We start from the raw sequence: 25,175 nt of genomic DNA, 5'->3' as shown, positions 1-25,175 counted from the left end.
AGATCTGTCCTTCTTTTTGACAAAGAGGACCAGAGCTCCCCATGGTGAGTAGCTGGGTCGGATGAATCCCTTGTCCAGGAGTTCGATGAGTTGGCTGGACAATTCCTACATTTCAGCAGGAGCTAGCCAGTAAGGCGATTTAGCAAGTAGAGTTGCTCCTGGAACGAGGTCAATTCGGAACTCAACTTGTCTCTCTGGGGGTACTCTAGGGAGATCTTCAGGAAATACGTCTGGGAATTCACTGCTACTGGGATGTCTTGAATGTTAACCTCTTCCTTGGTTTTATCCACTATGTGAGCCAAGAACGTCAAAATTTTCTTTCGTAGATGCTTCTGTGCCTGGACGCACGAGATGATGCGAAGGTTCGTGCTAGGTTTGTCTCCGTAAATAACTAGGTTTTTGTGATTCGGAAGATGAAGGCGAACGGCCTTCTCGTGGCACATAATTTCAACATGGTGGGGGCTTAACCAGTCCATGCCAATAATCACATCGAAACTCCTAATGGAAACAAGCATCAAGTCTATTCGAAAGACGTGTTGATTTAGAGTTAGGGTACATCCGATGTAGATTTCCCCAGTGGATTCGGTTTTCCCATTGGCCATTTCCACCGTAAAGGTTTCATTGAGCTTCTAGGGTTGTTGTTTTAACAAATGTTTAAACTTATTGCTCACAAAACTTCGCTCCGCTCCGGTGTCAAATAGGATGCATGCATAAGTGTAGTTTAAGGGAAACGTACCGGTAACAACAGTAGGATCCTGAATTGCCTCCCCCTAACCCATGGTCAACACTCTTCTGGTTCCTCCATTTCCGGAATTATTGTTGTTGTTGGGGCAGTTTCGACGGAAATGCCTAGTCCTTCCACAACCATAGTAGGTGTGGCTAGGTCCTGCATTGTTTCCGCTGGTGTTGGTGTTGTTGTTGTTGCGGTTGTTGTTGTTACTTCCTTGTTGTTGATTTTGAGGAGGGTAAATCCTGCAGTACCTTGTCGTGTGCCCCTTCCGATTGCAAGTGGTGCACTGTATCTCCTTTCATTCTCCATTGTGATGGAAACCGCACTTGTTGCACTTGGGAAGATTACCGGAATAAGGTCTAAGAGCACTTGGAGCACCTGAGGCTGGAGCATGTGGTGTGGATGGAGCTTGCGTAGTCGTAACATTAACTGCCACTGTTTGCTGCTTCTTGGATGATTCAGAGCCTTGACGCCCCTTTCTCTTGTTTTTCTTACCCTTCTTGCTATCATTTTCCTTCTTAACTTCAGTATCCACTGGCTTCTCACCCTTCTTGTTGTTGTGGTCATATAGCTTCTTGGCCAATCTCTTGGCACTGTCGACAGTTTCAGGATTTGCAGGTATCACGTTTCCTTGGATCGGGGAGGTTAGTCCCTAGATGAATTGCTCGATCTTCTTACCCTCTGAGGTAATCATGCCAGGGTATAACAGAGACAGTTCGCTAAACCTGGATATGTAGGCATCTATGTCGGCGTTCCGGACAGTGAGATTCCACAGCTCTTGTTCCATTTTCTGAATTTCACCACTAGGAAAGTATTCGGCCATCAACATTTCTTTCATTTATGTCCATGGCATGGAATTGGCTACGGGGAGTGTCATGGCTTCCACGTGTCCGTTCCACCAAGTGAGCGCTTAGTTAACAAAAGTACATGCAGCAAACTTCATCTTCATCTCTTCAGGGCAGTCGCATATCTCGAACACCGATTCCACCTTCTCGATCCATCGTTTTAGGGTGATCACTCCTCCAGTGCTGTTAAAGGTTCGTGGTTTAGCATTGGTGAAGTCTTTGTAAGAGCATGTTTTGGTGGGTCCTTGATTCATTCCATTGTTCGAACTTCCGGCCCCTTGCCCATTGACTCCTCTATTGTTCCCTTGGTGAATTTGTGTCTTGCTGCGGTGACCGCAGCAGATACAGCTTCCTGGAATGCGGCTGAGTCAACTTCGGGTGGGGCTGGTCCCGGGTTTCCGCGAGTGGGTCGTGGAGGCATCTTTCTGTCATAGAACGGAAAGATGTTGAGTGTATGTGGTTTTCGTGAGGTTGTGATCCTATAGACTAGGTGTGTGGCACGACTTAAGTACTTCTACAATTTAGCATACAATCATGGATACATAAAACATAGCAGATTATAACGTCATAACAAAACATATAAAATCTTTCATTACTATTATCCGCACTTTGATACACGAAAATTTTGCTCGAAAGAGCATAAATAAGCGATACTAGTTCGACAGCATAACGGCTCTATGAGTAGTGTAGTCACTTAAACATAGAGTCGGGGTACATAACATAGTTCCTAATGACCTAGTAAGATAAGTCTATCTCTAGCACTCCATGGTGTGTCCTAAGTTAGTGGCGAGATCATATGCCGAAGTGTTGAGCCAACAACCGAGCCATCTCAGTCATGTCTCCGATGACCTCATCCCTCTCATGCTCAGCTTGCACTGCGCGTGCTTCCATGGCGAATAGCTGTTGTTGCAGGGCGGCAATCTCAGCTTCGGGAGAGCGATTCTCCCTTGCGGGGTTCATCGGTGGGGCGGGGTGGTCCGGTTGCGCCTCACTGACAAATGACGTGGTGTTATCCTTGCCCGATCCTTGTCATTCCTCCATGTCATCATCGATCTCCTCAAACTCGTAGTCAGTGTCCGTGTACTCGTCAGGTCCGACGTCGTGTGCTTCCCCCTGATTCCCTTCAGGTTCATCTTCAAGCATCCCATGAGCCACTAGGGCTTGATGAAATTGAATGCCCTGCTGCTCTCCTTCCATGAAGACTGGGAGAAGGTATACGAATAAACTATCATTATCCTATGACTCTACAACTATTGTACAGACTAAACGGATGTTTTCTTTTTGGTGATAAAGAGGTATGTTCTTAGGTTCCCTAGCTATCACGATCTCCTCAGAACGTGTGATAGTTATACCTTGGAGGGAATATAGTTGATCAGGCTACATCCACTTCTTGATATGACTAGAACAGTTCTGGCTTAACCGAGATACTAGTATTATCTTGTTTTGTTAAGGTATTACGTTCTTTTTCCTAATACAGGAAAGGATGTTTTTATTGTTGTGTTTTACTTGTTTTGTTCAGAGTTCTGTTAGTCCCTCTTTTTGGTTTATAGTTGCATATCAATGGGTGGTTAGATATGCTAGTTCACTATAAACAGAGCTCTGATACCAACCTGTCACAACCTCGAACCAGACGGCGGAAACGTCCGAGGGCTATTGTGACTCAATTGAATACCATCACAATGAACATACATGAAGCATAACATCATTCATCACCATGCATTGAAATATTACAACATATATTGTTTATATTCGGTACATTGTTTTGAACATTACATTTCCAATACTTAAACCGTTCGATACTAACAAAACACCAAAACATCACTGGATACCTATTCTTCGATTTACCTGTTACCTGAGAATACAAGTATTTTGAAAAACGTCAACATATGAAATGTTGGTGAGTTCATAAGTCATGTTTGAAAAATAATGAATTTTGTGAAGTTTGAAAACCCAGAAAATCCGATATTTTCTGAAACAAGTATTGTACATAAGAAAAAGTGTGGAGATCCGTAGTATGCTTGTTGATTTTTGTAAACTTGTATAATTGTTAAACCTTGTATACATCACATAGATAAAAGTGTTGAACTTCCTGGGAAAACCCGATGTTTTCCTCGTACATAGGATTTCGTGTCTTGTTTATTGTTATACCGATTCAACGATTGTTTCCGATAATTCCAGGTGACATTGGATTAATTATGGGTTGTGAGTCGTTATAATCACGCATTAACGAAAATGACTAGTTTATAACTACCAAATACAAACGATCCTTTTGGCGTCATCCGTAAGACTCACTTAATCCAACCACCCTGACTTCTCATAGCCCCACAACCGAGGAGAAAAGAGGGTACGAAGCCCTCGTTATTTCCATAAGTCGTTCAAGGCTATCGTGAATGCGAAAGGCACTTGGCCCGACTCGCATTTGACTTCTCGACTTTGATAGCAGTACCAATGGACCCGTGGGGCCCAACAGCACAATAAAGCTATTGAAAGTCCTTTTACATGGAATTAGGTCATAGAAGGCCCAATAGCATGTAAGCGCATTCCCTTCGGGCCTAAAGATCATGTCATTGGGCTAGCTAGGCCCAACAAGCACGATTTTAAACTTTCAAGCCCAAAGATTGAGTATTGACTTCTTGTAAATTTCGTGTGTGTTATTGAAGTACTACTATTTATTGATTGTTGTTTTGTAATTGATTCGAGACCGAATCAAATCGTTGGGTAAAGATATTGGTGTTGAAGGTGTATTTGATATTACGTTTCGCCGGTAGTTGTAGTGCTCATATTTTATCTAATGAGATCTATTTGTTTATAGATAAAAGTTTACCTTTTTGTGACCCTACTTGGATAAAATTTACACTTTTAATCCTTTATATAAAAGAATTTCCATTTTAGTCCCTAAACCATTTTTCTTGACACTTTAGTATCAAAACTTATTAAAAAGACATTTTCAGCCTAGATTTACTTGATAAACTGCTTAAGTCCTTCAAAAATGAAATTTTCTCGGTTGAAACCCCCATTTTCCCAACTTTTACAATTTTGGCCCAAAATGGAAAATTTTTGCATTTTTGGTCCCTTTTTAATTTGAAAAGCATTTTTGGCCCTTGAAATGGTATTAGTATACTTGTAATTCCGTGTTTTACAGAAATGTGCATTTTCAGCCCCCCAATTTCAAAAATCTCGCAAATTGGGGCTTTATTGGGCGGAAAAGCCCATTTTAGCCCATTATGTTCGAAATTCACATTTTTAACTCTTCAAAAGTGTTGATATTCAGAAAATATATACTAGAAACTTTTTAGACTCATTTCAACATTCATAAATTATCTTTTGTCGTTTTGGGCCCCTTAGTTTTGTATTTTTGACATTTTGTGTCAAAAAATGGGTTTTAAGTCCAAAAATGTTCATTTTAACCAACTAAACTCTTTGTCTAGACTTGATTAGTGTGAAATGGTATAAGTTATACTTATTTCATTCCTAATATTGTAGTTCTCGGTTTTTAGGTTCTTTTGGCTAACATAAACATCACAAATCACATAAGATCATACATATAAGGATAAAAATCACACAAGGCATACATTTACTCATAGATCTATGCATTTGCTTGTATTCTCCCCCACAAAAACTTATAAAAACCAAAAAATAAGGGGTATGAAGCTCACCTTGGGTGTGGTTTCGGTTTTGGAAGAAAAATGAGAAGAAAATTCGGCCTTAGCAACCCTCCTTGGAAGATCTTATAACTTAGATGCTTCTAAGGTGCTAAATCATAAGTTTGAATGGATTAAGAGGTGATTCTTGAATGGAATGAAATAACTAGCTTATCGATCTAACATCAACTTACCTTAGATGATGTGTTTGTGGGAAAAATCTCCTTGAAGCTTCCTAATTTTCGAACACTTGGAGAGGAGTTGAGAGAGTTTCTTTTGAGAGAGTTGAGTGAAGTGTGTGTGTGTGTGTGCATGTTTTGGGTTCGGCCGAGAAGAGAGAAGAAAGGAGAGAAGAGAGAAGTGTGAAAGGATGGTGCATGGAAGTATGAGTCCTCTTGCATGGAAGTCCCTTGAATAATTGTGAGGTGGCACACACAAAGTCAACTCTTCCTTCCCTTGGGCTTGGGCCGAGAATGGAGAGGGGAAAGAGGAGATTTTTGGGCTTTTTGCCCCTAAGCCCATATTATTGTTAAGTTAGATGATGTTTGTCCTAATTAAATCAAAGTATAATTTTTATGACCTATTAGGGCTAAATTAGGTTAATTATGCCCCAAAATGGTTCATATAATTAATTTATTTCATTCTAGGCCCAATATGGCCCAAAATATTGAAATAATTGGAAGTGGGTCCAATTAGAGCCCATTTAAGAGTTCTAAGCCCAAGATGGTCAAATTGGAAGCTTATTGGTCCATAAGGCCCAATAAGGAAGTCCTAGTCTAAAATGGACTTAAACAAGGACTTCTAGGGTTTCCAATTGCTTATTGACTACTTGAAATGCTTGCATGGGGTGTTTGTTTGAAATTTTATTGTTATAGAGTATGCATCATACATGCTCTTGTGTCTTTGATTCATAATTTGGCTTAATTGTTGTAATCTACAAGGCACAAAAAATTCTAGTTGTGACAATCATATAACCTTAAGGCCCAAACTATAGTCCATCTATAGCCTAATTTTCCAAATTGGGCCCAACCCTCACATATGGGCCTTTCCCTAAAGCCCATCTAAATGTTCTAGTCTATTTGCTTGTTCTTGAATGGTCCATTATTATCCTAATCACCAAGGCCCAATAGGAAGACCCAACTCAAAGTCTAAGTGAAATTAGGGTTTCACATAAAATGACAATTAGGGTTAAGTGTTTTTCACTTAACCCATTAAAGTCTTAATCCATTAAGTCCTTTACTCTACTAGAAAAATGATACGAAATAATTTCGGCTTAATACACAATCCAATCCCAAGGGCCCAAAGGTGGGCCCCAATAAGTCTAAGGCCTAAATACTCACAATTAGGGTTTTCTAAACCCTAATTAGGGTTTCCACTCAAACATGGCCCAATATGCCCAAAATTAATCTTTAAGCCCATTAGGGTTTTGCTAGTGGGATACCACCTACTACCACCTTGGGTAGTGGTGGTCAATGACGGTTCACGGTGGCGGCCACCACTTTACGGCGGTGGTTATGGTTTTGTACATTACATCTTTTGCTAATTACAATTACAAGCTTTTAATCCACAAATAAGCACACACACTAACTACTCTAACACACACACAATCACCCTAGTGGTGGCTGGCGGTGGCTCATGGTGGCAGCCACCACCTTACGGTGGTGGCGGTGACTTTCTTGATCTATTCGACCAACAAACCCAATTATACATCAGTGAAATAATACACATACACCCTATCTGATTACAAAACAACCCTAACCACCTACCTTGTGGCACACGGCGATGGCAGAACCTTGGAGAGGCGGCAGCGGTAGGTGGCGTCGTCATCCACTACCTCACGGTGGTGGCGATGCTTTCTTTTGGTTTGCTGCCCGCAAAAATGTCAACATACGCTAGATGTCACCGAAAATATATCTAAAACCACCACCCTTGCAGTGGAACAAGGTAGGCAGGGCGGCAGCAACGTCACACCTCAGCTGCTGGAGTGGCGGCGACTACAATGCCTGCTGGCAGATGGAGAAGGGTGGTCGGAAAATGGCGACACACACACACACATCTGACAATCACGCCATTGACTGCACTTGGACCGAGATAGAGGTTGCCACACTCGGTGGTTTGACCGGTCAGAAAAACACAACAATGGTGACGACAACTGGGATGCTCACACATGGCAGTGGGGTTTGCTTCCTCAAACCACGACAGTAGTAGCAACAACCGAGTTTGTCGTCGTCGGCAATGGAGGTGGCAACCGGAGGTGAAGAAAGGGGTGACGACCGGGGAGACATAAGGCTGGGGGGGGGGGGGGGGTGACAGCTGGAGTGTTTTTACTAGGGTCAGGGTTCTCTTTGGCATAAATACCCATCCCTTTTCACATCTTTTCCATAATGACGAAATTGGCTCCTCATTCTGTAATTTCTTTCTAATCCAATCCATATTTTACCCTTTTAGCCCTCGCCCTTCTAAATTCCTTACAGTTTAGGCCTAATTATCAAACTTCAGCCACGTTAATTTTACGCTCACTAAAAGTCGAAAAATGGTTACATTTCACCCTAAGACTAAATAGTATATTCACAACTAACAACTCATTTTTTCTTTGCCACGTTAGATTTCAACACACTTGTCTTTCACTCACCAAAAACTAGGAAATGATCAATTTTTACTACTTTTCATTTTAATTTTTTTTATAAATAAAATTAATTTAATTTTAAATACTATAATTAAAAAAATAAATAGAAATCATTCAAAAATGATTAATAAACACAAAATAAATAAAAATAGAAATACTTCGTTAAATAAAATAAAAAGTACATAGTAAAACTTAAAAAACATAACTAAAAATTTCATAAAAAAACAACAATCAAGATTTGTTAAAAAACAAAGGGAAAACTGTAAAAAAAATCATTACATATTGATTTCATAATCGATTTAGTTTTTATATTTTTTTATTCAATTAACTTCCAAAAACCGATAATCGTATTCAATTGAATATTTTACTTGGTTAACAGGTCATATAACTTTTAAAAATTACACTTTTGATTTAGAATTCAATTTTATTTTACAAATTTGGTCTAAAATTTATTTTTTGATAGAAATTTTAAGTTTTATTACAAATTTGATCTAAAATTTACTTTTTTTGTTCAAATTTCAAAATTTTGTTATGAATTCATCATAACTTTAGTTTTTTTATAATACTTTTTTTTTAAATCGAATATATTTTTTCTTTATAAAATCATATATATACAAAAAAACATATTTTCATATAAAAAATCTTATATTTTCTATAATCAATAAAATCTTTGAGGTATTGTATCACCAAAAATAAAAACGTTTTGTTGGTCAGGACTATTTTTAAATTTAATGGGTTAATGATCAATATATACAAGTGTTATTTTGTGATATAAATTCAATTTCAAATCATTTTTGATAATTGAAAAATGTTGCCTTTTGAAGAATATAACCTTCAAACGTGGTCATTTTAGCGAATAATTAAAAAAGAAAGCTATTTTTTTTTTTCTTCTTTTTATAATTTGGTAGAAACTAGTTTCACATTGAATGTCTTTTATATTGTATATTTTAGTTTTATGTTGTATTTTATAATTTCAATTATGATTTTTAATATTAGTTTTATGTGGGCTTATTATTATTATTATTATTATTATTATTATTATTATTATTATTATTATTATTATTATTTACTGTTAGACATAAAAGTTTTAATATACATTAAATACATAAAAGACTATATAAGCATGAAAAAGCCTTAAAAAGTGACAAATTCGAGTAGGAACAGAGATGGTGTTTATATAGTCGCATAAAAAAAATAAAAGGTGTTACTATAAGTATCTCCTTCATTCAAATAAAATTTCAAACATGAGATATAGATACTATTCCACTATAAGAGGGTACACGAAACAATTTATAGAACAAGCATAAAATTATCCAAAATAATAACATGGTGGGACATCACTCCTTTTAGTCTTAATAGGGATGCTTAATTAAGCCTATGTACCCCACGAAAGTTAACAAAAAGCTCGTATACACTTCGTGTTGCTTAGCGCTTCAAAAAACACCAAAAAAGCGGTGTGTACAAACGAGTCATGTAATCGCGACTCATACCATACTATGAAGCTTTTTATAATTGAATCTTGATGCTTAGGTCATTCACATCAGCAATAACAGTTTAAGAGTCATCTTTCAAAAATGATCCCCACTAAAACATCAAATATATATATGCGCAATTTCTTTTAAAGTTACTATGTATGTTTATCATATTAATTATAATTTTCATTTCTATATATTAATCATTTTTAATAGTTATACAACTGAATATAAAAAAAAAAAAAAAAAAACATACAATTATGTTGGTTCTCGATCAAAATATACAATATTATGATTATGTCTTTTAAAAAATAAAAAAGAGTTAAAGATGTTAAAAACTTAAATTTAAACACAATTTAGAAAGTTAGCTATATCTCGAATTAGGTCAAACGAGTTTAAAAACTACAGATATCCTTGTATGTATAGCCTTATAGATCAAAGCGTTTAGAATATTTTTGTTACTAATTTAATAATAATTAGTAACTAAACAGGAAAACATAATACATGAATAAACAATTTTGTCCATGAAAATTGTGGATAATTTTAAAAACAAATTTTCAACTTATATCATTAGTCCAAAACATGATATTATTTTTTTTGAATTTGCCCCTAAGTATCACATTGTTAACCTAAGTACCACCTTATTAAATGACACTCTGATGGTTTGATTATTAAACTATAAATCAAAAACCTTAATGAGTTCGAATCTGTCACTTAACAATTGCTTTCTCATTTCATACTCGAATGACCCACATAACGATAATTGGTCATTGCAGGGTTATCGAATAAGCTTAAACAAGCAGATAATCAATCATCAGATAACGATTTCACAACTCTTCACCTTGAATGGAAAAGGAAGTGCTAACGTGACAAGAAAATACCTAAACCAGTGCATATATACTATCGGGATGGGGAACAACGATTACATTAGCAATTACTTTGTTCCCAATTACTATGAGACGAGTTCTGAATATACGCCTGAGGAATATGCAGAAGTCCTTGTTGAACAGTATTCCCGGCAACTCCAGGTTTGTATTTTGTGCCCCTTATGTTTGACATAGCATTAAGGAGATGAAAATCCAATAGTGAGATCTTATTTTAGTTGTTTACCAACTTATAAAACTGAAATGGATGATGCAACCATCTTGTCGTTACTTCTCAAATATCATGTCTTTTGATTATACCACGAAACATTGTCACATAGTGTGTATAAATACTATTTTGTTACATAATATAAAGAAAATATAGATGCTCATTTAACCATTAAAAGAAGGGAAAAGAATTAAAACACAAGCTATATGCAACATATTAAAAAACATATTATTATTTTCTTGTCAAGACAAAAGACACATTATTTTTTACCTACCGATTTATCCAAATTTTTTATACAGTTATATTTATCGATTTTATTTAATAATTTGATAATTATGGCTCATAAAATGAGTTGTCCATGTCATCCCTTGACCTCTTATAATGTATCAAGATGTAAAACAATATCGACTGTGATGTTTGCTAATAACATGGTTGATGATCGAGTTTTGTGTATCGATACATTATAGGATATCAAAGGGTGACATAGACCACCAATGTCATTGGTGACATCATATTTATTTCTACATCACTTAAATGGAACAAATTAATAAGTTTTTACCAAAAAATTGGATAAGATCATGTTTTTTTAACATGAAAATAGTTTAGGATTTTTATTTATATATGCATGTATTGTTAGGAATGACTCTATGCCAATTTCTCATTTATGATCAACTACATAAAAATTTCACAATAGAAACTCTGATACTTATGCGATACGATTTTACAAGATAAATATAATACATTTGAATTATAAGTCGGCTAACACGACCCGACAATTTGATTGGGGGGTGGAGGGCACTCAAGTTGGATCTTAAGCTACTGAAAAAGGGATGCGGCAACCCTTTTGTGAAAATATATAGATACTAATAGGTGGATGGGATGTGAACGTCTATTATATGGCTAAGGGAAACATTTTATAATACAAATTTTATTTCCATATCAATACGTTTGGTCTACTGTTGTTGAATCAAACCTTTGGAGAAGTAAATTGTTGATATGTTGTCATAATATACCAATGTGGCACAACTGAGGGGAACGTGAAACTCTAGAAGAAGATTGTGCAACCAACATATTTTAGAGACTACATTGGTGACCCCATAATATTTAGATTCAGTGCTAGATCGGGACAAGGTAGGCCGTCGTTTCATAGACCATGGAATAAGCCTGTTGCCCAAAAAATGTTGTAACGTAAGGTATATAATCGAGTATTAGGGTAGTCACTCCAATCGATAAGAAATCGATTAATCATGCATATGACAAAAGATGTAATATGTGTTCTAGGGTACCCCTAAGTATCATAGAATGCATTTTAAGACATTATAATGCATATCACATGGTATATGCATAAAGAAACATATTTGTTGGACAAAATATGCTATATATGGTCTTGTAAATGTGAGGTATTGCAGGGCACATACTAAACTAGGTCTTTGTGGGAATAAAATTGATTTGCAATATTTATAGTTTGGCCAACTTCATAATTTCCACATCATATTTACGTTGGTCATGTAACATACATTGAGATGTATGAGTTATACAAATGGCCAAAAATAGGTGAGATGCCCAAAAAAGCAGGTGGGATGCAGCATGTCAGTCATGTTAAACTTAGATCTTGGATTTTAGGGACCAAATTAACACATCTGTTAGTGAGTATGAGGAAGCTATTAAGACGATATCATCCATATACAGTAACAGATAAGTTATGGCATTGCCATACCGATAAACAAGTAACAACATAAGCCCAATTTAAGGAGATAAAAGGCAAAGTGTTTGTACCATGGATTAGTTACTTGTTTTAAGCCATATATGGATTGGGTTAAGATTGTATTTATGATTACAAAATGAGGTTGTGGTATTTCCATGACTAGGAATTGGAATATTCTTTCCATTTCCAACTAAATATAATGTTGATTACTTATGAGAGAGTGCATATATTTTACCCGATCCATTTATGATGAGTTGTATAGCCTAAGTCCATGTACCAAGAAGAATCTCGTTGCAGCAGTGTAACGTCCCAAAAATTAAAACCAAAAATTTCGATATTTGTATTAATAACCAAATCAACATCATAAAACCATAGTGAAAATCAGAGTATGTCAGAGTCATAAAAATGTAGAACAATGTGGTGTGTGTAATGCAGTCATCCCGAGCTCTTCCCCTTGGAACCAGAAGTACCTGAAACATAAACTAAAAACTGTAAGCATAAAGCTTAGTGAGATTCACAAAATACCACATACCATACATATCAAACATATAATAGGGATCGCCCATTATCGGGCCTCGCTCTGCATAGAGCCCCTCTCGGAATAGATATGTCAGTCATCAGGCCCCGCTTGGCATCTGGCCCCGCCCGGTATACATATAAACATATAAACATATAATCATATAAACACATGAAATAATCACAAAGATAAGTATCATACAAGATAGTCATTGGGCCCCTCCCGGTATACATATCAATATCATACATTCAAGAGTCATGCAAATAGTTAGCATCCTAATCATAACAAACGATGGAACGACATTGATGCCTTCAACCTGCTAAACACAGTGAGGAATTCACCTCTAGTTGCTGAATCTCTCAATAAATCTCGGTCTGCTAGTCCAGAAAATCACCGCGCTAATATCATCAAATAATATCCAATTAATAATTAGATCTCGACCCATAATCAAGAATCTAAGCTTCTTGTCTAATATCTAGCGTAAAAGACCATTCTACCCTTTTTCTTACATGGGCCAAACCAAGGCCCAACCTATTTGCTCAAAAGGCCCAAATTCCTAAATGGCATCCCTAGGCCCAATAAGGCCCAACTTCGAAATTGGACCCAAAAATTATTATGGACCTCCCACTCCCAAGAAATTCCATAGTCTATCCATGGCCCAAAGTCAGAAGTCCAATGGCCCAACAAGGTCAAAACCCTAAAGTCAGAAGTCTAACATCCCAAGTTCTGGAGTAGCTTATACTCCTAAGAAAATCTTAAAGGACCCAAAAACTCATAAACAAGGCCCTAAACTAGCTCTAGCATAATGAATTATCAAATAAGGAATTTTATACCTCAAATAGCTTGTAAAGATGATGATGAATCTGGATCTACAAACTCAAGAGACCCTAAGGCAATCTCCAAGAGTTCTTCCTGCAAATGACTAAAAACACCACCAAAACTCACTTCGAAGCTCTAAAAATCACAAAAGGAACTAGGGTTTTGTTCTTAGGGTTTAGGGGAGTGGAGGTTGACCAAAAGATACCACCAAGGCAACATAAGTTGCTTAAATAGGGTACAAACGCTATTAGGGTTTACCTAATCCTTATGTATGCCCTACGTACTCCCACATACGCCCAGCGTATGAGGGTGAACCCGCGATCAATCGGAGAGCTAGTACGCTAAGTGTACTCATAGAGTACTCCCCTCATACTAGCTAAGGACCAAAATGTAATGAATTAAGCATTAAGGGTTAAAAAAGGAAACATACCTATACTCGAATGTTAAAAGCAGTTACACGAAGTGAAAGGTAGCATCAAGTTATTTTGTTGTTATGGGTTGGGTATGTGTCGATTATGTATAAGAAGGCAGGTGATTTGGTATTTTGGAATCTGTTAGGGATGTGTATTAGATCGTGGGCCAAGCGTGTCTGCTTGGTGTGGTAGAAATGTTGTTGGGTAGGGGCATGGTGGGTTTTCCTATAACTCTTAATGACACTTAGGGAAATATTGATTTCCATGGTGTTGGAGATTTTTTTTGCAACAACAAATTGTTGTTGACCACGTCCTAGACCTTCCCACGGTAGTTGCTGCCACAATGATATCCACCACGAGTGGATGACCGACTGCTATTTCGAGGCACACTCAAGAAGGATGGGGTTAATTAGGAAAATCATTGGGGTGTTGTGTTGTAACACCCCCTCTCTAGGTCCTATTTACAATTATACTTAAGAAAATCATTTGTGATCATATCCCAAAAAAAGATTCAGTACTTATGTTTTGTGAAAAAACAATTTGGTCCTAAATTATTAAACATAATTTAAGTTTGAAATCTAGAGAGATTGTTAACAATAAATATATCAAAATAATATTTAGCTCACCATACATTTGGTGGCCTTCTTAAAGTCCAAGCTAATGCGTAACCCAAGCTAGGGTGTTCAATTTGAACACATATCAAAATAAGCTAGACAATATATTTCCTATTAAGTTAGCCGATATTAGTTGATTTAGAGTAAGAGGATGCAATCTATCTTACTCGAACCAAGCCTCCAAAAATACTTTAAAACACAAAGGAACAGTTATTGGTTAATAACCCAAATCAAGGGTTTTATACTCTCAAAAGTTTTACTTTAAACAAATCCTTTTCCTAAAGAGACAACTAAGTCCCAAAATTTACATAAAAAGGTAAAACAAAATGAAAACAGTAAGTGAGATGCAATGCATGAAACTATTCATAACCCTATGTGAATCTCATAAGTGCAACTCACCAACAAAGACCAAATATTTACAACTCACGACAGACTACACTAACAACTTTTGCACTAATATCCACAAACAAGGTTTGATGGAAAAATATGAAGAGCTCATGAGAGACGATGATGTCAACTTTTTCCCTTATATGCATAAACAGGCACTAGGGACATCATCCTAGGCCATACAAGGGGTAGTGATCCTCTACTTGTGCATGTGAGAATTATTTAGAAATCTACACACATGAAACAAACAGAACAAATGTCCAATTTGAACCAAGGATCTCACAATCATTTTCAAAGTATATAAGCTTTTTGATTTTATAATCAAACCATTTTCTAAAATGGCATTTCATGGATGCACAAATACATATAGTATCATTTAGGAAATATCATAACAAAAATTCAAAGTAAGGTAAGACATGTGTGTTCCTGTTAACTCACCTTAGTTTTTTCTTCTCAAGAATGTAGTAACTCAAGTTGCACCTAATTGCATTAAAAGGTGTATCAAAACTCTATTATGTGATCCATTGAGGTTGAGGGTTCAAGTCTCGTCTGAGACATAGGTGGATTTAGGAGTAGTTTAGGAATATATTGTATTTTCCATTCAAAAAAATGTGATCCATTAAGTTACTTATTAAGATCTTAATACTAGATCTTAAATTTTATTACTTCATTTATATTAAAACATGAATGTAGGTGAAAACCGCACCTAATTTCAAGTCCAGAAGAAACAATTATGAATTTTTTAAGGATAACCAAGGAATTCATAACAGAACACAGGATACAACCTGTGTCAAAATAACACGATGCGTGTTATGCCAACAGTCCAAAAATGTCCCAAACTTCATTTCTAAGTGTTATACGTTGGTCACTATGCGCCCAAACCTTCCATATATCACCTAGATGGCTCTAAGGGACGTAACAAGTCTATGAAGCTCATTTGATACCCATTTATGTTCCATTTACATAAGAACTTAACAGTTTAAAAGTCTTAAGGGCACAACTATCATTCAACTCACAAAAAAGTAGTTATGAGCTTAATTTATAGACGAGTTGAACAATAACCAATATGATTCATCCAACACCATCCAATATTCATATGAATGCCACCAAGTGCATAATATCCTGCTAAAACACATTCTAAATGGTTCTATATACTTAATGTAACTATGAAATTACCAAATTCATTCTATGGTTTCCCAAATTTCCCTTATGACCAAACAATCTTTAGAGTCACATAGAGATCAAGCAATTGTTCATGTTTTGCATCCAATTCATTCCTAATATATTAAATCATGATTTAGAATATCATTTACATATCTGAATGGATAAATCTACATATTATTTTTCTAATGTCAACAATGAAATCCCTAAATCATCATTAAAGCTATGATTCTCTCATTCCAATGGGTTTGTGTATCCATGATGGATTTATTGCAAGAAAATTACATCAATGATCATAGAATCATTTAGGAATACTACTTAAAAAAAATTCATGATCATAAATGGAGATTCTAGGGTTTGTGGCATCATTCAATCCCAAATACAAATTCAATCAAAAGAGTGATGGAATTGGGATTAAACCACATCAACACTCTCGAAAGTGTTAGAAACAAAATTCTAGATGACAATTCATCATAAAAACAAATTCAGATTTTCAACCCTTTCACAAACTCTAATTTTAGATGAAATGGTGAGGAATTATACCTTACAAGCCCTAGGATGCTTCAAATGTTTCTTCACTAGACCAATTACTTCTTTAATTCAAACTCTTTGTGAAATCATTCAGAAAATTTCCATTGTCATGCTCTCTAGCTCTCTAAAACGTGTCGGAGAAGAAATGAGGGAAAATGGTGAGGGTATGCATCTTATTTCAAGTTTCCTACATCATATTTTTGACCACAAAGCTTTCAAATTTTGAAAAATTGACACCATAACAATTACTAGTTCAGTCAAAGTCAACTCATTTTTCATCAATTTGTCGGTTTTTCCTATAAGCTTCATTCTACCAACCAATAGTTTTTTAAATTTTAGGAGTTAATTCTTTTAGTCATTCTCCATCCATTTTTTTTTTCTGAGCATCTCCTCGAAAAGTAGTTTTGACATGGCTTTGTTGAAATGAGTAAGTGATCAATTTATTGAATAAATGTAGCAATAGTGTTTTTGCGACTTAGGTTTTCTAGGGGGAATGGACGTAATGAAGTTTATCCCTTTTTAAGAGTGTCAAGCAAATAACCTAATAACATACTCAAATCGTAAGTTATTTACCAAGGATAATATTCTTAGGAAAACGCTTCAACGATCAAATTAGGTTCGGATTCGATAAGTGTATTTAAATGTTGTAGGTGTAAGAAGTGTATAAATAGCTTACCTTCTGTTGCTCTATTTATCTCTTTCTTCTTCTTCTTCTTTCTTTCTCGGTAATTGCTATCTTTCCATTCCAAGCAGGTTGCTATCTTTTCATATTAAATGTTTGTAAGGCTGAAAGTACGAGATTATGTTCGAAGGTAATGTTATTCACACTTTTCTTATGACAAAGGTACAACGAAACCTTGTTGTAAAAACATGTACCTTTCTATAATCAACGCATCATCATTCCATTCAATTTCTTAGCTTATTATAGTGTAGATTCGCTATTCATCCGTATTCGTAAGTAGGAATGGTTTGGCCATAATGGTTCAATCAGGTGATCGTGGTTCCGTTGTCATGGATTAACCATATCAGGCCGATCATAGTGAACCTTATTCGCTAGGGTATATGTGTTATTACATATATACCATATTAAGTTCAATAATCACCTTTTCAAATACCATATACCAACTATATCACCATTTAGTTTTATGATACAGGGTTACCAACATAAGTTAGTTGGTCAACTAGAGCTTTGAAGGGAGAACAAACATTAGTGATGTTGGAGCCTACATAAACACGAGTGGTGTTGAATTTCTCTTCTATATATAAAGCTCGTGTTGTTTGTTGTATTGAAATATTTCTGTCAACTGTCCCATAGGCTCGCTTCTTCCCGCCCTTATTAAAAATGAAACTAATGAGTAATCAAACAAACTAAAGCGCTAATGTTATATTACTTAGTAAAGAAATCTTTTGTGCTAGGCGTTCACTTTTTTTTTCTGGGTGGAAGTTGGCGGCGGGACTTGCTTAACCGGATACACGGAATTGGGATCTCTGTCAAAGTTCTTGGGCATGTACACATAATTTCTCAACTGTCTAAAGAAGGTTGGTGAATATGGTGTTGTAGATCCATTGTTTTAGAATGATATCTAATTGTTTCCATATTGGAACGTCATTGGTAGTAGGGTGAGGGGTATTCGATTCAATGTGATATACTACATTATAAGTGCATGTGTACATTTGAAATAGTTCAACACACAATGCGTAGTGTCAAGTCACTTTGATTGAGTGGAAGAGATATAAAATTCTTTATATTAGTCACCGCAAAATCGACATGAAATTGGCATTTATTCACATGTAAGGTTGAATCTATGGTCATCTTGTGTTAGTGTATCCTACATTGGTACGACACAATCATATAAGTGTCTATATATATGTTGGAGTTCCTACTCTCTCCATAAAATTTATTTTGGAGCCATAACCTTGGATTCTACTTATGTCTCTCTACACATTGGTGCTACATGGTCCTATAAGTATTGATATATGTTTGTTCCCCCTCTCTCTATAAGAGATATTTTGGAGAGAAAATCTTGGATATATATATATATATATATATATATATATATATATATATATATATATATATATATATATATGACATAATGCAACATTTTTTTAAAGCTTGGCGCCAACTACAAGCGTTGAAGTCATGACGTACCATGACGAATGTTTTGGAACCTTGATTAAACATGAAAAAAATTCATGCCCTCTTATTAATAATGATCAACTATATATGAAGGTTACAATAGATATTCCAGGATAAGATTTTTTAAAAGATAAATATAATACATTTGAATATATATATATATATATATATATATATATATATATATATATATATATATATATATATATATATATATATATATAAGTCGGCTAACAAGATTTATAACAGGTAGATGTATAAATATAAATACATTTGAATATATCTTTTATTCTTTCAACTAAATCGCAATGAAAATTATTGGATTGAGCCCAATAATGTGTCTAAATTTTGGTCTGTATTATTAAATTTATTTGATTCAAGATTATATTTCTTATTTTTAGATATTTTGTTCGTCAAGTCTATTTCGTGATGAAAAAATAAAATGAAAATACAAATATTAATCCACAGGAATTGTATGAATCTGGAGCTAGAAAGTTTGGAATTTTTGCAGCAGGCTATTCGGGCTGTTGCCCAGGGATCATGGCGGATTATGGCTTGAACTCTTGCGTCGAATTAGTTAATAATGCGGTCAAATTATTCAACACCCTGCTTAATACTACTCTAAATGATCTAAACAATAGATTCCTTGATGCAAAGTTCATCTTGATCGACGCTCGTTTAGTATATCCTAGTGGTATAAAGCATCACTTTTGACAATATTGTTTAACCTTCAAAGTTAAAATTTATATTTTTGTAGGATAGAATAGAATTATTTAACATCTTACTAACGTGCATAGTTTCCATGCATACAGATTTAAATGTTACTGATAAACCATGCTGTGAAATTGCGTTAAGAACCACGGGAAAAGGGAGTTGTGTTCCGAATCAAGTTCCATGTAGCAACAGGCAAAACTATATATTTTGGGACGCTTTTCATCCCACAGAGAGGGTGAACGTTATAGATGGAACAAAGGCATATGAAACACTCTATCCTTTTTATACTTATTCAGAAGCTATGTTACCTTTAACACACACAAAAGCTGGCTACGAAGTCAGTGATGCATGATATTAATGTTGGTTTTGGTCTAACCACCAAATCTATTTTGAATGGTTTTTTAAGTGTAATATCGTTTTATTGATTTGAATATGTGAATAAAAACCAAGATAAATTCAATGTTTTAATTGTATGTCGTGGAAAGAATTAATTTTTGTTTTGTTGTAATATAGATTTATTGAATTTAAATGTCTAAATGAAAAGTACTCGGGAGTCACTACTAGGAAAAAGGCAGAATGCCTGTTTTAAATGCCTATAGATGAGAGACAAATATTTGTCATTTAAAGCTGTCACACCCCCACATCAGAACGGCGGAAACGTTCGAGGGTGAATGACGTCATGTACAGTATCACAACAATTGTATAATAGTAATCAAAGTACAACAACTATAATATTAATAATGTACAATTTTACATTTGTGTTCAAATAAATGTATACTTGACACCAAAATGTATAACAAAAACTAAAAGACATGATACTATGAAGCTTCGTCTTCTCATAACCTATGAGTGCCTGTTTATTGATTTTCTGAGAATACAAGTAGTTTTGAAAAAAGTGTCAACAATTAAGTTGGTGAGTTCATAAGTATGTTTGTAATTGAAATTTGTCTTTTGATCCTTGAAAATGTAAGTATGTTCTTCCAGAAAATCCTATATTTTCTATTGTAAATATGTTGTAGTCTTAATACCCTAACACCAAAACATGAGAATGTTGTTGTACTTTGAAGTAGTATGATATAGTTTTTATCCACATAAAACCATAAAATAAATGTTCCCTGAAATGTAAGTTTCTCCGTATTAAGAAATTAGTATATTGTAGCTGTACTTGTATGAAATTATGTGAGTGTATGTGCCTGGATCCACCAGTTGTACTGTAAAATACGGTATTGTAGTTTTATTATTTAATAAAACTATTTGAAGTTGTTTACTTATTCGTACACTAATCGTATTGTTCAATACTAAATTGTGAGTTATTATAACCGTACTTGATGACCTAAAATGGCTTAAATACGACGTTCTTCAGGCGTCGAAATCGATATGACATTTGTCACCCTAGGCCTACCGGCCTAACTATAGCTAACAGTTAAGGTGCGGGATTATCAGACCCGTATAGATCTATACACAAGTGTCACGCTCTCCTTCTAGAAGACTCTGGATATAATTTCAAGGCTTTCGTTGGTACTTAGATAAGTACGTGAAGTATGTCTCACAAAGCTATATTGACGATTACATATAGAATAATGAAATGTCCTTTTTGTGATAAATAACTGTATGTATATCTCATAAACTATATTTATTTTAGTTTATATGTTTGTTTTCGGTAATGTATTCTGAACTTGGTAATATGGTGCATATGATCCATAAACTATACATATTATAGTTTTTATGTTTCTTTTTGTATTGCATCGCCAACTTGGTAAATGATAAGTAAGTTCCATAAACTATACCTATTATAGTTTATAACATGTGTTCTACTGAAATGAAAATATTTGTATTATTAACGGCTTTGCAAGTTTAAGATTATAAATCCGTGATAAGGATGTTCCGTGAAATTTAGCATTTATGTTCAAATGGTAATAAAATAAATTACGAAAAAATTCTTTTCGTTTACCACGTTTAAATAGTTTTATACTTATATATATATATATATATATATATATATATATATATATATATATATATATATATATATATATATATATATATAACCCTAAGCCCACAATCAAACAAGGCATAGGAAATAAAGCAAAATCACCAATTCTAAGCGTGTTGAATCTTAATTATATAATTATACATATATGAATGTATGTTTTTAGTAAAGACAACGATTGAAACTATTTGCAATAATTTAAATGTTAACACAAGATTTCTTGTATTTTTCTTGTATCCTCCCCCCTCTTCTCTCTCTCTCTCTCTCTCTCTCTCTAAAACAATGAAAAATCATGAAAATGTAGGAGTATGAACTCACCATGGGTGTGTGTTCTTGGTTCGGTATGAACTCTGATAATTGTATTATTTTGAAATGCTTTTAAATGTTTGAATAAAAGTTACATGGGTGTTTTGATTATAATATAAGTGAAATTTTTACCCTATGATTTTCGGGATGTTACACACAAAAGGAAAGGTATCATGTTTGGTAGTAATCTTCGATCATTAACCATCCAACTTTGAAACTTTCTCCAATTCAAATTAGATGTAACGTTGATTTGATCATATAATGTTGGTGTATATATAACATACTTGTTGGGATCAACATGCATATTTGCTGACATAATATTGTGCAAATATGGCTTTTAAACATTCAATGGATTATTATCATCATACTTCAATTAGGGCAAAATCTGAGAATTTCTTTAGTAATTATCAAATATGTGGAAGTTATGATCATGCTTTTCGATTGTAATTCCTTTGGTAGATTAATAGAGAGACAAATATATAGAAGCATAAGATAATTAGGGAAAAGTGGATGAGTACGGATAATCAAGTTTCTAGAAAGCATTTTCCATCAATAAACTTATCTACATGATAGGTGATTTGTTGAGACATGAGAATATTGTCATGTATTTTGACCATAGTGTGATTTATGTATTTTCATTACTATCTTAGTATCTGTTAATTTTGTTAATATTCTCCCATCTTTATTTCCGGTACTATTTTGACCAAGGTTTAGAAAGACACAATATGAGAGCAATTGTTGTTACAGTCATGTTTTTTTTATTTATTTATGAAGTCTTATGTATAAATTTAATCTTTTTAAGAACTATATAATAATTTTAACACCTTACATGATCTGAAACAGGCTCAAAAGGAAAATTTTCTGGTGTTTTTGACATTTATGCTTTTAATTGGAGTTCATGAAGGAAAATGTATGCATAGTGTATGAAGTACATTATATCCATATTTTTGATAAAATTTCTTAAATTTTCATTTGTGGTTTGTTGTTTACAACTGCTATGACACAAAAGCAACATCAAAACATGCTTATGTATCAATCGATATTCTATTTGATACCCCTGAAGGTATGTTCATTTACCACCGTACCCCTCATATATATATATATATATATATATATATATATATATATATATATATATATATATATATATATATATATATATATATATATATGTTGGTGTTTGTTTCAGCTGCAAGAAAACTATATTTTGATGTTATTGATGGGCTTGCTTTAGGTAGAGGATTGGAAGTTGCTATGGTATGTTTTACTTTTTTTTGGTTGTTTTAAGTTTTTTACTAATGATTTTTTTGTGAAATTTTCTTGATTTTATTTTCAGGCTTGCCATGCTAGAGTTGTTTTTTCTACTGCTTAGTTAGGTTTTCCTGAATTGTAGCTCGGTGTTATTCTTGGATTTGGAGGTATAAAAGTATAAATAAATGCAACATTTTGTAAATCTTTTGCTAATTTTCAAATAATGCTATCATTTTTCTTGCTAGTTATCAATTTGATGATTTTGTAACTGTTTGTATTGAAGGGTATTCCATATAATATATCGACAAAGGATCATCTATTATTGTGTAATTTCAAGAAAAAATGTAAAATCTTTTGCTAAAGTTTTGTTGAGATTTACCTTCTATTCAATTATCATAAGTATAGGGATTTTTATAATATTTTGACTTATGATTTTGACTTTATTTCAGGAACTCCAAGGGTTCCAAGACTTGTTGGTCTTGCAAAGGCCTTTGAAATGATGTTGGTATGTTCTTATTTCTTACAGTCCACCAGATTCTACTTATTTTACTCTCTGCATCCATAAAAAAAAAAAGCAACTTTTTATATCATAGGGTCTCATGAGAGTCCCTAACATTTCCTTATTTTATGAAGTTCACACATTACACTATATTTATCTCACCATCATCACCTAATACAGGAAATCAATGATGACGATTTAGGTTAAGCAAGATTCCTTTATTTTATCACTATCGAATGTGAAATTTCTATAAATATGGATTTACATAAAAAAATGACCATAAAAGTATTCATTTACCTTTTAGCCATGAAATTATATATGGCTCAAGTTCGCCACTAAACTTGATAGTTTGGTATTTGTCTTTTATAGTGATCATTGGGTCCTAGCAGCACTTACACATGGAAACAAGCTGCAATTAGCTTCATTCTCAAGGGTCTGTCAATGTTGATACACAATTTAAGTAGATGATTGAAGTGTAAATAACATAAATTGTTGAAACATTAACTTATTTTCTTTGATATATTTCATCCATATTTTTATAGTGCACTATCTTGTATTTGACACTATGGTTTGTACAATGGAATGTATTTTTGTATATGTATGATATCTTCTTTTGCATTATAAGACATTATATATATATATATATATATATATATATATATATATATATATATATATATAAAATACATTTAATGTCTTATAATGCAAAAGAAGATATCTATATATATATATATATATATATATATATATATATATATATATATATATATATATATATATATATATATATAGTAAAACCATGACATACAAAGTATGTCATAAAACTATGTCAAAAATCATCTGGTAATATATGTCGTAGATGTATGTCATAATTAAAAATATATTACGGATTACGACATACAAAGCCAATCGTAAATGTATGTCGAAAACGCTTGTCGTGTATGTATGTCTTAATTGTAGGTCATAAAGAATGTCATTTTCCTTTATGACATGACTTTCAATGACAAACATTTATCTGTCATGTATAAGCATTACGACAGACAATGTCTGTCGTGGAAAGCCTTTATTCTAGTAGTGACCGAAAACCGAAAAACCGAGAACCAATTTACTAAAAATGGACAATCAAGAACCATACTGAACTAGTTCCAGTTCCGATTGTGGTTTTTGTATGGTCTCTAACTCCACGGGGTCAAGTATTCATCTTTAGTTTTATACCACATCTCACATTCTAACCATTCTCTTTCAAGAATTTATTTTTCGATATTTGTTATTGTTTAATCTCATTAATTGTATTTTCATCATGCAAAAATGTATAGGTTATCGATCACTCCTCTTGTGAAAGGATTTAGTTACCAAAGGACGCTTGTTTGTTCTAAGTGATATTCACTTGCCTTCTTTTAACCAATAAATGCATTTAGTTAATCATCACATGTCGCATCATCAACAACAATCCACTTAACAAATGAACATTTACCACGTCAAAGTACCTTGTCATCCTATTTCATGGACAATACACCAAAGGCTCATTTAATTTTAGCATGAACACCTTGGTATTTTAGCCTATTTACATACTTTTTGAACTTTATAATTAACTTTTATGTCATTGGCACCACGTCACCTCTACTACATGTTTACTAACACTTAGAAATGGTTACCGCTCCATATTGTTTATCCTTTTATTTTTTATTTTTTTTTATATATTTAGATTAAATAAGAAAAATA

At 34.0% G+C, this 25,175-nt stretch overlaps 1 protein-coding gene across 1 annotated transcript in view; it reads left to right on the top strand.

The window, feature by feature from the left end:
- LOC145045055 (GDSL esterase/lipase At5g45670-like) overlaps nt 1-19,903 on the top strand; it is a 54,062-nt gene extending 34,159 nt beyond the window's left edge. The window contains exons 3-5 of the mRNA XM_078993404.1: nt 10,091-10,342; nt 19,162-19,387; nt 19,506-19,903. Of these exons, the coding sequence (XP_078849530.1) occupies nt 10,091-10,342; nt 19,162-19,387; nt 19,506-19,759 (732 nt within the window). The 3' untranslated portion in view covers nt 19,760-19,903. The remainder of the gene's footprint in view (nt 1-10,090; nt 10,343-19,161; nt 19,388-19,505) is intronic.
- The last annotated feature ends 5,272 nt before the right edge of the window (nt 19,904-25,175 follow it).

The sequence above is a fragment of the Lactuca saligna genome, chromosome 1 (genome assembly GCF_052625555.1).
Source record: "Lactuca saligna cultivar CGN05327 chromosome 1, ASM5262555v1, whole genome shotgun sequence".
Taxonomy (NCBI): Eukaryota; Viridiplantae; Streptophyta; class Magnoliopsida; order Asterales; family Asteraceae; genus Lactuca; species Lactuca saligna.
Note: the sequence above shows the minus strand (reverse complement) of the source record. Positions and strands in the feature narration are given on the sequence as shown.